The sequence below is a fragment of the Bos indicus genome, chromosome 12 (assembly GCF_029378745.1).
Source record: "Bos indicus isolate NIAB-ARS_2022 breed Sahiwal x Tharparkar chromosome 12, NIAB-ARS_B.indTharparkar_mat_pri_1.0, whole genome shotgun sequence".
In the NCBI taxonomy this organism is placed as follows: domain Eukaryota; kingdom Metazoa; phylum Chordata; class Mammalia; order Artiodactyla; family Bovidae; genus Bos; species Bos indicus.
Genome location: NC_091771.1, coordinates 28757588 through 28769757, shown reverse-complemented (window position 1 = coordinate 28769757; position 12170 = coordinate 28757588). Strand labels below are relative to the sequence as shown.

The following is a 12170-nucleotide window of genomic DNA, read 5'->3' as shown; positions in this document are numbered from 1 at the left end:
AGGTTTAATTAATGTTAGTGGGGTGGGTGTTGCCCCAGGAAAAAAGGTGGAACTTAGTTTCAGCTCCTGCACATTATGAAAGAGGTTACACATCTTAATTTTATCTAGTTCTAGTAATAATGGTATTGAAAGGAATTTCAATAATAGTAATAACTCTCAATTATTGAGTACTCTGTGTCATTCATCTTGCATTTCTGTGAGGTAGGTTGGCATCATGTATCCCTACATTACCTAAAAGTTAACTGAAGCTTAGAGAAGTTAAGTGAGATCCACTGAGGGACCTCGGAGTCAAAGTCAAATCTCTCACAATCCACAGTCCATGCACTGAACTGTGACATGATAATTAAAAGAGTAAAATAGCGTCTCGTAAGCAAGGTTGGTGACATATTTAACAAATTTAATACGTTCATATTAACTCCAGTGGCATTGCTGAGCGGCATGTTTATTGAAATATCTCTTAAGATTAGTAATAATTGGTAACATTTGAAATTAGCAAAGTCCTACCTATGTGGGGCACATTGGGGATTTTGGGGGGCCACTAAAAGTTCAGAAGTATAAAGTTATTTACTAAATAAGCCCCTTGTATCCCGAAATAAACCACCTTTTGGTAAAGGAGACTCTAGACTTGTCTCACTGCCATGTCTGCGTCACTGCTATTGCCATCTTTTCTCTTGCTTACAGATTACAGAGAGGTCCAGTGTGGAAAGACTGTAAAATGAAAATGTAGTTAGCGTGCACTGAAACTGTTTGGAAATGGAGGTAGAAGTCAGTGGCCTTTTTAGGCAGGTATGGACACAGAGAGCTTTTAGAGTTCGTGTTTTCTTAAGAGAGGGAGAGGTTGGAACATCCTGAGGTGTGAGAAGCACAAACAGAGACCTTTCTCTTTCCCTTTGGAAGTGCTCGAAACCCCTACTGGTTTCTTCCTGACAGGCGAAATCCTCTTGGATGGGTCGGGACAGCAGTGCTCTTTGATTCAAGGGAAGCAAACTTGAAGAAAAGCCCACCGTGCAGGCTGAGAAGGGCAGCTTGCTTTTTCACATGGCAGGCGAGATGCTCGCCACCAGATCCTGCCTAGAAATGGGAAGAAATGAAGGGGGTTTCCTTCTGTAGCTCCATTGGGAAAAGATAAAGAGTTGCTTCCCAGATGGCTCAGTGGTAAAGAATCTGCCTACCAGTGCAGGAGACGCAGAAGACTAGGGTTCAATCCCTGGGTCAGGAAGATCCCCTGGAGAAAGAAATGGCAACCCACTCCAGTATTCCTGCCTGGACAATCCCGTGGACAGAGGAGCCTGGCGGGCCATAGTCTGTGGGGTCGCAAAGAGTCAGACATGACTGAGCACATACAGCACACACACAGGGTTGGATAAGTGCTGTCGAAACCAGTTTTCAGTGCCTTATTCCATCTTAGAAAGTGAGACATTATTGAAAAAAAAATTTAATGATAACCGAAGTGATACATCATGATACTCTGTTTTTAGTTTTTGGTTTTTTTTATGGAAAATTTCAAACATGGACTAAAGTGGGAAGACTGTGTAATGACCACTGTGATCATCTCAGCAGTTACCCACTCATGGCCCATTTGTTACACCCCCAGCACCCCTCCCCAGAAGTATTTGCAGGAAACACTAGAAACCATTTCATTCAGTCTCTAAGTGTATCTCTAAAAGATTGATTCTTTTTTGAACAAGACCATTGCAACACCTAAAAAGTTAAAAATCATCCCATAACATTATCAGATATCTAATGTGTTCAAATCACTGATGGTCTCATGAATCTCGTACTTTCTCTTAAAGGATTATTTGCATCAGAATCCAGATCAAATCCACATAGTGCAATAGCCTTTTTTAAAAAATCAGTAGGCTCCACCTCCATTTCTCTTTGTACCTTTTTATTGAAGCAGTGCCTTTCTTTACTTCAGTTTCTTTCCGTCTGGATCTTGCCAATTGCATCCCTGTGATTTAGTGTAACATATTCCTCTTACTCCTTCTCTAACTCCCGTGTTTCCTAAAAATTGGAAATGTATCTAAAGACTTGGTTAGATTCAGGATTTTTGTTTGTTTTGTTTGGGTCAAGACTGTTTCATAATATTTGCTTCCATCAGGAGGGACAGCATCCATTTTGCTCTCTTTGTCCTGTCTGCAATCCCTCATGTTCAGTGCTGAGTCTCTTGATGTTTTGGGTTTGTTCAGCCCTTCTGTTCACTGTCAACCCAGTGAGCTGGAGCTTCTGGGAAAGGTCAAGTTATAGGCTAAGGTCTCCCAGCTTTGGACCACTAAGAAGTTTCTGGAATTTGTCACCCCCACAGTTTTGAGATTTTTAGAATGATTTTTGAAAAACAAAAGTGTAAGTCAATTCAATTAATGAACCTTTAGTAAATAAGTAAATTTGCACCAAAATACAGAACAAAGACAATTTTTAAAAGCATACAAAGCACACTGTTCTTACTGAACAAATGAGTCCATTATTTTGAGCCTCCTCCTTCATGGTCAGTTTCTACTTGTTCTATAAGTACCTGTTATTTAATCTGTGTTAATCTAGTTTTTCTGCCTGCCATGCAGGAGACCTGGGTTCGATCCCTGGTTTGGGAAGATCCCCTGGAGGAGGAAATGGCAACCTACTCCAGTATTCTTGCCTGGAGAACCCCATGGAAAGAGGAGCCTGGTGGGCCACAGTCCATGGGGTCGCAAAGAGCTGGACACGACTGAGCAACTAAGCACAATCTCCAATTACTGCTTATTTGTTGCTCTTTGAGAACTACTTGGTCTCAACTGTGTACACCTTGGATTCTTACAGACCTTAGATGGCATGTGCTGATCTGCGGGAGAATCTTAAGCAGAACCATGCCTCTGCAGTTCTCTTTTCTCAAGTGGGCATGAGCCTATTGGACTGCTCTATGTTCAGATGACTCTTCTGAGCTTGAGCAAGTTTGTTTCCCTTCTTGCTTTCATTCTCCTCTCCCTTCCTTTGTTCTCTTTTTCTTTCTTCCTTTTCTCTGTACTTTTTAGCCAGTATGAAGCTGTCTTTCCCAGGTCTACTTTTTAACCTCTTGACACTGATAAAATCTATGCTGATGCAAAGATAACTTCGGAAATGTTAAAAAGTAAACTTGATTCTCTGTGTCCAGAGCAATCTTTCCAAATGCATAGGGATACATTCATCTAATCAAAGTGTGTGTGTGTGTTCAGTCATGTCCGACTCTTTGCAACCCCATGGACTGTAGCCCTCCAGGCTCCTCTGTCCATGGAATTTTCCAGGTAAGAATACTGGAGCAGGTTGCCATTTCCTACTCAAGGGGATCTTCCCGACCCAGGGATTGAACCTGCATCTCCTGCATTGCCAGGCAGATTGTTTTAACACTGCACCACCTGGGGATGACTATATTCATCTAAGAAACCTTACTGAAAAGTTTCAGCTCTGTACTAGGAGTGTAGGGAGACAGATAAGTTACAACACTGGAAATGCTGGCCAGAATAGATGCAAACTAAGTGCCATGTGACAACAGATGACTCTACTTGGGGAAAGTGGGGAATAGCTTAATCCTGGAAGTGACATTTAAACTAAGTCTTCAAAGACTGTGATTAAGACAGCATATTTGTGTAAGAACAGTTCGGGAGAACTCAGTATACAGATATGTTGTTTTACTGGGGCATGGAACGCAAGTAATGGGCTGATGGACTTGACTTAGGAGTATAGCAGTAACTTAACAGAATTAATATCTTCTGTGTTTAGGGTGTAAGTCTTTTGTGGTTGAGAATTTCTTAAAAATATCTGACATTAACGGGGTCCTCAAAATAGTGGTGAAGATTGAACAACACTTATTGTTGCAGAATTGTACAGTTAAAAATCATTCAAATGGTCAATCTTGTGTCATACGTATTTTGCCACAGTGAAAAGTATATTAAAAAGTTTATTACAACAAAACAGACACATGCCAGTAAGAGGATCTCTTAGTTGGAGAAACTGGACATCCTCAGCCTAGAGATATGATTGATTAATTTGGCATTTGTCTAGCCATTGCCAAGCCACGCCCTGCCCTGTGACTTTAAGTGCTGGGAAAAAGAGAGGGTCCTACATTTCTGCAGCTTAGAATAGGCACTAGGGGTGGCCATCAGCTGATCACTCTTGGTTGTGTATTTGTACAGGGTAATAAGTGCCATGAAAGGGTACATACGCAGAGCTTTGCAGGCATGTGGGGGTGTGGAGCAGGTGTTAGGAGAGGACTCAGTGAAAGGCTTCCCTGAGGAAGTGACAGTAGCTGAGATTTGACTGGTGAATGAGTCTAGGTAATACTCAGCATTTCAGCTTCTTATCCCCCCTGGCAGGAACACTGTGCTGGTCAGCATCCCCACCGAAGTCTCATTTGACACCTTGTGAGCCCTCCATTACTGTTGGGTGATGAGTAAATAAAACAAGGAATAGAAATGTTTCTACAGGGTTTGTTCCAAAGATGTCTATGGAACCTGGCCCTACCTGTTTTCACTTCTTTGGTTTCACATTTGTATTTTGTTTTACAAAGGGCTTCAGATGATATTAAAACATAGGAAATGCTTCACAATTTATTTGCTGAATTTGTGCTCTCATACGGTCAACTGACTCTGTCTCTTTATTTGTTCTTCTTTGTTCTCAGTTTCATTTTGATATCTGCTCTTCCACCTGTGTGTTCAAGATAATATACTCTGAAGAGAAAATGTTTATTAGCCCTTAAGAACACAGCAGTCTCTTCATTTATGATGAGTCTGCATTTTGAAGCTGTGTATTTTGCAAATGAGACAGAGCAGTTAATTCACACCGTTCTCGATTAAGCTTCGTGTACCCAGACTGAGCCCATCTTTTTAAGAACAGAGACCCTGGGGGCTGAGGGTGGGGCACACCTCCGCCTTAGGCGTGTATAGACATACATATGGATATGGCGAAGAAGACTGGAGAAATGAGACAAGGGAAGGGTCTTTGTGGTCAGCAAAATGTGAACGGACTCTTTCCAGAACATCTACCTTGGCTCAAGTAAAGCTTTAATTTTTGATATATAACTTTTTACATGATTTCTAATCTTAAACCAAATTTGGGTCGGCGTTAGCTTCCATATCTGTGTCAAAGAACATTAAGGATAAATAGTTATAAAATGCCCTCCTGAAAGGTCAGTGAAGTCTTCCTAATGTAAACAAAGACATCACGGTTAGGAAAATTTGTTTGTGTGGACCTTTGTCACTACCCAGATTATTCTTGCTGAGATTTGGATGCGTTACAAGTCAAAAAATCACGCTCAAAATTCAGCACCTACACTAGTAACTCTGACTAGTAGGCTGTCCCTAAACACCGGACCAATAGTTAGGCCTACGGTAAGTCCCCTACATACAAACTTTCAAAGATGTGAACGTGCCCTTGTACACCAGCTGGTGTACTGTAATACTGTACTTTTCAAGGTTATGTAAGATTTAAAATGTTTCCTTTATTTTCTGTTTGTTTTTTATGTACATGTTATTTGCGTGACAAGTATTATAAACCTATTATAGTACAGTACTATATAGCCGATTATGTTATTTGGGTACCTAGGCTAACTTTATTGAATTTATGAACGCTGTCTTGGGATGGAACTCATTCATATGTAGGGGACTTAATGTATTTTGTTTCTAAATCTTGGGACCTGAAATGGTGTGTCACTTTCAACTTTTTATTATCTGTGAAGTTCTGAGATAGGTACTAAAATTTCAAATAAATTCCCTAATTTGTATCATGTGATTTTCATTGAAATACATAGGGCCAGTTACTACTTCAGATTTGAATGTCTTGATCAAATATGTGAAGATGAATAGCAAAAATCCCGGTGGTGGTGATCAAACACTATACTTTAAGGTTTGAATAGTAAAGAAGAGTTTCTTATTTGAAAACTGTCATCTCTGTCTCCCATAAAGGAAGAAATAGATGAGAAAAAATGTAACAGTAATGGCCTTTCTTTTGAAATATATAAGAGCCTCTGGTAATTTTTCTTACATGTTTTTCTTTCTAGGAAAAGCCATTGACAAAATCTCTACAACGTGGAGAAGACCCCCAGTTTGATCAAGTATGTAATATGTATTATATTCTGGTTTTTACTTATTTCAAGATATACAAAGCTAAGGGCTGAGGACTCACTATGGCGTGTAGATGAACTCCCACAAGGAGGAGGCAGGGGTGTGAACCTAGGAGCTAAGTCCTGCAGCTTTTATAGTGACAGCTTATAGTAGCCATTCAACAAATGCCTGTTGGTTTGAAGTGCTGAAGTAATATGAGTAGGTCCTCAATTGGTTGTTTGTGGGATCTTTGTGTATAAGAATTAAAGGAACTGAGAAAAGATGAAGCAACTTCCATTCAAAAACTTTTTGAGATTCTTCTGAATAAATGGTACCATTGATGACCAGATCTCTGCACTAGAGCTTACGTATGTTTGCATCCAATATTCTGTTGTGCTTGACATGGCACTAGGCTCTGGAGAGATGAAATTTAGGACAAGTTTTAGCCTTTCAAGAATTCACAATCCTGTGAGAGAGAAACCACCTAAACAGTAATACAAACAAGTGTGGTAACTTAGAGTCTCATTAGAGAAAGTGATAAATGAGTAAAACAGGTCCTTTGAAAAATAGATCAGGACTGGTTAAAGGACTTCTGGCTCTAAACATAGATGATAAACATAGGAAACGAGGATCTTACATATTCTGGTTGAGTCACTTCAGGAGGGCTTTATGTCTGTTTAGAACAGTGAATAATGGTATCAGAGGAGGCTGGAGATGTGTGTGTGGTGTTTCCTAAACTTCTGTAGTTAATGACGAAGAAGACAGCATGTTCTTTAAAAACCTCGCTTGGTGCCAGTGGAGGAGACAAAGTCCTGCTGGATGCTCAGTGGGCTGGTCTAATACAGTGGGGGTTTTATATTGTCTTATGGACAACACATGCAGAGTACACTTTCTGTAGCTTTGAAATTGCCTTTAATGTGGCGTCTAGAGAAAAATTCTTTGGCTGTTAAGGTCCAGATGTGTTCGACCCAAAAATGTAAGGACTGACTATTGAGACAGAATCCCCCATTTTCTATTTTACAAGCTGTTCCTTGAGTGAGATCTCACAAGTCTGCACTCATAGCCAGTCTTGGAAGGCTGGCGTGGCCCTGGCTTTGCACTCTGTCGCTGGCAGAACTGGCTGTTTCCTGGAACGCTGGTGGAGTGGAGCGTGGGCTTCATCTCTCTGGGTCATGGAGCTTCCTCTCATCTCACATTATCCCTAGTTGCTGTCACCTGCTTCTCCTTGGGCAGTCAGGGACCTGGAGTGAGTGAGTGGGGTCATCCCTTGGGGATTATAGTCATAGCAAGTGTGGCTCTTTCTGTTCTCTTTAAGAATGTGAATATTATCTGTCTTCCACAATTTTTCACTCTATTTTATCTTCTTTGTCTCTATCCTCTTAGATTATCACTCTGTGTTCCTCAAAAAATTGTGCTCTCCCCCCCTCCAGCTTAATGTACTTCTTTCTTTTTTTTCTCCTGGAGAAGAATACTTTTGCATTCTAACATTCCATATAGTAGTTATTCCCAATAATTTGGCTTAAACACAATTTCTCATTTATTATTCAGCACTCTATTTCTGCATTTCAGCATTGTGGGAAAGAGATAGACTTTGGAATTAGATGGACCCGGGTTTAAATCCCAACTTTGCTGCTTAATTAGCTATAACACTTATAACCCTGCTACTCAAAACGTTGCAACGCAGATTCTCTGCCCTGGCCGCATACACTGAGGCAGACTCTACAGCTTAAGGAGACCCCCAGGTGACCGCCACACACATTGACACTCGAGAACCATGCTTGTAAAACAGATAAATAGATGAAAATGTGTGCTCAGTCATGTCCAACTCTTCGTGACCCTATGGACCGTAGCCCACCAGGATCCTCTGTCTGTGGGATTCTCCAGGCAAGAATACTAGAGTGGGTTACCATTTTATTCTCCAGGGATCAAACCCACGTCTCCTGCATTTCCTGCCTTGTTAGGAGGATTCTTTACCACTAGCACCACCTAGGAAACCTGTAACACATCTCTCTGTATTAAAGACATTTCTGGAGTGAACCTATAGTGAGATAGTCACTGAGAACTTTCAAATAAGGCACATAAGATTATCCTCTGAGAACCAACCCACAAAATCTGTCTCATTTGAAAGAGATAGCACAACTCCCAGGCCAGAAGGAAACTTGACTGGAGTTGGTTCCCCTGTGGGTTCAGTGGGGGGAAAAAAAAAAAATGTCAGCCAAATCACCTTTGAAAGTGCTGGTACTGTTTTACCAGCAAATTATAAGAATTGTGGTTCTATGGCAAGGCCATGATTGTATCAAGCTCCCTTAGCATTTTGATATCAAAGGTCCAAATTCTGTAATTCCCCTTACTTCAATTCCAGGCAGAAGGATGTTAATCTAAATTCACACAGATGTCCATCTATGGAAGAAGAACATGCTAGGGACGCCTCCTTGGTGCTACAGACTCCATTGAAGGAGCCTGGTGGGTTCCTTCCTTCCATCGAAGGAACTGGAGGGTTCCCAGTTCCTGCTGATGAAAAACTCCTATGTGAATGAGAATTAATAAAGACACACAAGATTTCCAACAGCATTCTGAAAACACATACTGCCACTAACTTATTTTAAATATGTAAATTACTCAGCACTTGAAAATAAATGAAAAACTGTCCTGGTAATAAAGTTCTTTATTTTAGCAAACATTTATTGAGTGTGTGTGTGTGTGTGTGTGTGTGTGTACATGTACACACATACACACAAAACCCTGTGTGAGACAGAGATGTAAGATGTGGTCCCTGCATTCAAGATAGGAAGGAATCTGACTGGGGAAGACCTTGATGCCAGTTGGAAGGACCTCACCATCTACATGTCAGTAGCTGAAAGATCAAAGTGGAGACTTGATGTTAAAGCCTGTGGGAACAGTGTCCATGACTAGAGAGATCCTTCAAGTTTGGAGGCATTTTGGGAGTTGGAGCATTGATAATGATTTGAGGCAAAAAGGGCTGTAACTAAAACGGAGGCAGAGAAGCAGAAAGAAAGGATGATTATAAGCAACATTATATAAGAAGAATCAATATTGATTAAGAAAAGGAGAAACAAAAAGTTCCTGTAGTTTTCAATGATGATTTGGAGTCATTTCCATTCTATTTAACAAACATCGAGTGCCCAAAGCATGCCAGGGTCTGTGCAAGGTGCTGAGTTTACAGAGCAGCAAGGGAGTTTCTACCCTCCAGGAATTCTCAATTCTAGGAGGAAGACAGATACCTGAACAAGTAGCACTACAATGTGAATAGAAGGTATGGTTCAAGTGCAGTGGAACTCAGGTAAGGGAGCAGCTAAGGATTCTAGAGGATGAGACAGAGGATGAGATGGTTGGATGGCATCCCCAACTCGATGGACATGAGTATGAGCAAGCTCAGGGAGTTGGTGATGGACAGGGAAGCCTAGTGTGCTGCAGTCCATGGGGTCACAAAGAGTTAGACACGACTAAGCAACTGAACTGATTGAAGGATTTTAGAGGGTAAGGTGGTTGGATGGCATCCCTGAATCAATGGACATGAGTTTGAGCAAACTCAGGGAGACGATGAAGGACAGGAAAGCCAGGTGTGCTGCCGTTCACGGGATTGCAAAGAATCAGACACGACTGAGTGACTGAACAACAGCAAAGGATGCTAAAAAGAAGAGTTGCGTGTGTTACAGGACTGTGGTGAGAGCAGAAATCAGGTTTCAGGAATAAAGTGAAGCAGGAAGAGTAAGCATCGGCAGTACACGGTGGGCTGATGAAGCAGTTGGCCAGAAGAGGGACCGGTCTTGCGTGGGTCAGAGAGGGGAGAGCAGAATCAAATGAGGGCTGTGTGTATCTATAGGACCCTCTTCTGCCACATGTAATACAAGAGCTTAAGGCTTTCTACCAGGTGTATGTCCTTTTTTTTTTTACAAATTGTTTCCTGTGTACAGGATTATAACTTGATTTCAGTATGCACTGCAGTGCACTCAAAGTTTAGCTTCCATCTGTCATCATAAAGGTGACCCCATGTACCCTTTCTCCTGTCCACCACCTCTTCCCTGGGGTGACCACTTCTCTGCTCTCCGTATCTCCGTGCTCGTTTTTGTTGGGTTTACTCATTTATTTGTGTGTGTATTCGTTCTTCATTTACATTTGGGCTCAACAGCCTTTTTCAGGATGGCTGAGGTTTCTGAGAATCATTCATGACTTCTGATAATTGGTTTTTTCAACAGATTGTTTCCGGTTCCAGAACAGTTACTATCTCAGGGTCCTATTCCCATTCACTTTAGAGTGAGCTGTGCCTACAGTGAACTCAGGGAGTCTGGAGTTGCTGCTTTTCTTGTTCGGAGCTGATGTAGGACACGCGTTGCTCAGAGGCATCTCCAGTAACCGTCTGGGAGGGGCTGTGTTCACATCTGCTGGGGGCCAGAAAAGTTGGCTTAGTTCAGGAATGCAAGCTAACAAAAGGTCCCAATGGACACCTTGATTGTTTGTGCTTGAGTATGAGATAGGTGGGTCTTTGTTCTTCCCCCACTGTGATTGTCCTGGGTGCCCACGGGGCATTGATAACAGGGCCTCTGGCCTACCCGAATGCCAGAATCTGCAAAATCTGCAGATACTCAAGTTTCTTATGTAAACTGGCATAGCATTTGCATATAACCTACACACATCCTCCCGTATACTTTAAATCATCTCTAGATTACTTATGTATTACAATGTAAATGATACATAAATAGTTATAAATAGGATTCATATCATTGCCAGAGAGTGACAAATTGAAGTTTTGCTTTTTGGAACTTAAGGAATTTTTTTCCAAATATTTTTGAACTGTGGTTGGTGGAATCTGTGGATCCAGAGGGCCGAGTCTATACCTAAAAGCAATATTTATCCGCTCTGATTAAATCTGTCATCAACTTCAGTCATTAACTTAGCCTATGATCTTATCAAAATCAAAATATTTTATGTCTGAGCTTCAGTTTCAATATTTGGAAATGGAAGAGGGGAAAAATGAAATAGGCATGTTTGAAGGTCTGTTGTGAGCCCCACACTTTATAGTGTCTCCTTTAGTCTCCATAAAAGCCCAGTAGAGAAGAATTAAATCCCATTTAGTGCTTCAAAGAAATGGCAACATGGCCAAGCTCATTGTAGCCTATAAAGGGCAGAGCTGTAACCTGAATCCAAAACCGTGTGATCTTCCAGTACACTAATGAAATTATGAAAATTCAGCTCGTGAAGATCAGTCTTCAGATAGGCTACTTTGAGTAGTTGCAGCTGTTTACAGTTCATTGTGACCTGTTCTCTACTGGTGTCATCTCTATATGTTCCAAGTAAGTTGCTCAAACATTCTCATTAACTACTCTTGGGATTTTCTTCTAGATGGTATATGTTTATGTCCTTTTGTGGCATTTAGTTCCTTAACGTTAAAAATGCCGTCTATGGCCAAGAAACACATGGTAACATAAATCTCTTACAAATCTATAATAAAACTAAATAACTTCTTACCATCTTGGGTAACAATGATTTTCCTGCAGAAGAAGGCAGATGAAATTCTAGTGCTTCAACATTGAGTCTCATGCTGCAGTTCAGTGAAAATCTTATTTTAAATGTATAAGTGAAAAGTAAAATATATAAGTGAGAGTAAAAACAAATTGGCTGGCTTTGGATTCACATTAGTGTTATTCGGTGTTTCTTAAATTATTCACCAGTGGAAGTGGACCAGAAAGTGGACAAAGGTGTTAAAATTAAATAATGGAGATCTTTTCCTAATTTGCAAGAAAACATATTTAACAAATAGATTTTTACATTTTTAAGTTTTATAATAAATTATTCTTAAGCATTTGGTGTCTGTCATCACTCATTGAAATACTTTAATCTAGCAATAGTATGAAATGTGATCGAGTAAAAAGAAATTGCATCTGAACTGCTTTCATAGATCAATATTTTGTGGTATCACATAGAGAGAACCCTACCCCCCAGACACTTGGCCACCTGAACTAGTTTGAGAAATTAAACCATCAATGAAGTTACTTTAAAATTATTTATTAAATGCACCACTCATGAGTAGTCAGCCTTATAACTGTAAAATACAGAATGACTCCACTGAGTAATTATTCATACATTTATGTCTGAAGTTTCCCT

The 12170-nt window shown here is 40.6% G+C and overlaps 1 protein-coding gene across 8 annotated transcripts in view; it reads left to right on the top strand.

The window, feature by feature from the left end:
* Positions 1-12170, top strand: part of FRY (FRY microtubule binding protein) — a 329636-nt gene that overhangs the window by 156255 nt on the left and 161211 nt on the right. For all 8 annotated transcript variants that reach the window (XM_070800572.1, XM_070800573.1, XM_019971430.2 and 5 more), the window contains one exon: positions 6005-6058. In XM_070800572.1, the coding sequence (XP_070656673.1) occupies positions 6005-6058 (54 nt within the window). The remainder of the gene's footprint in view (positions 1-6004; positions 6059-12170) is intronic.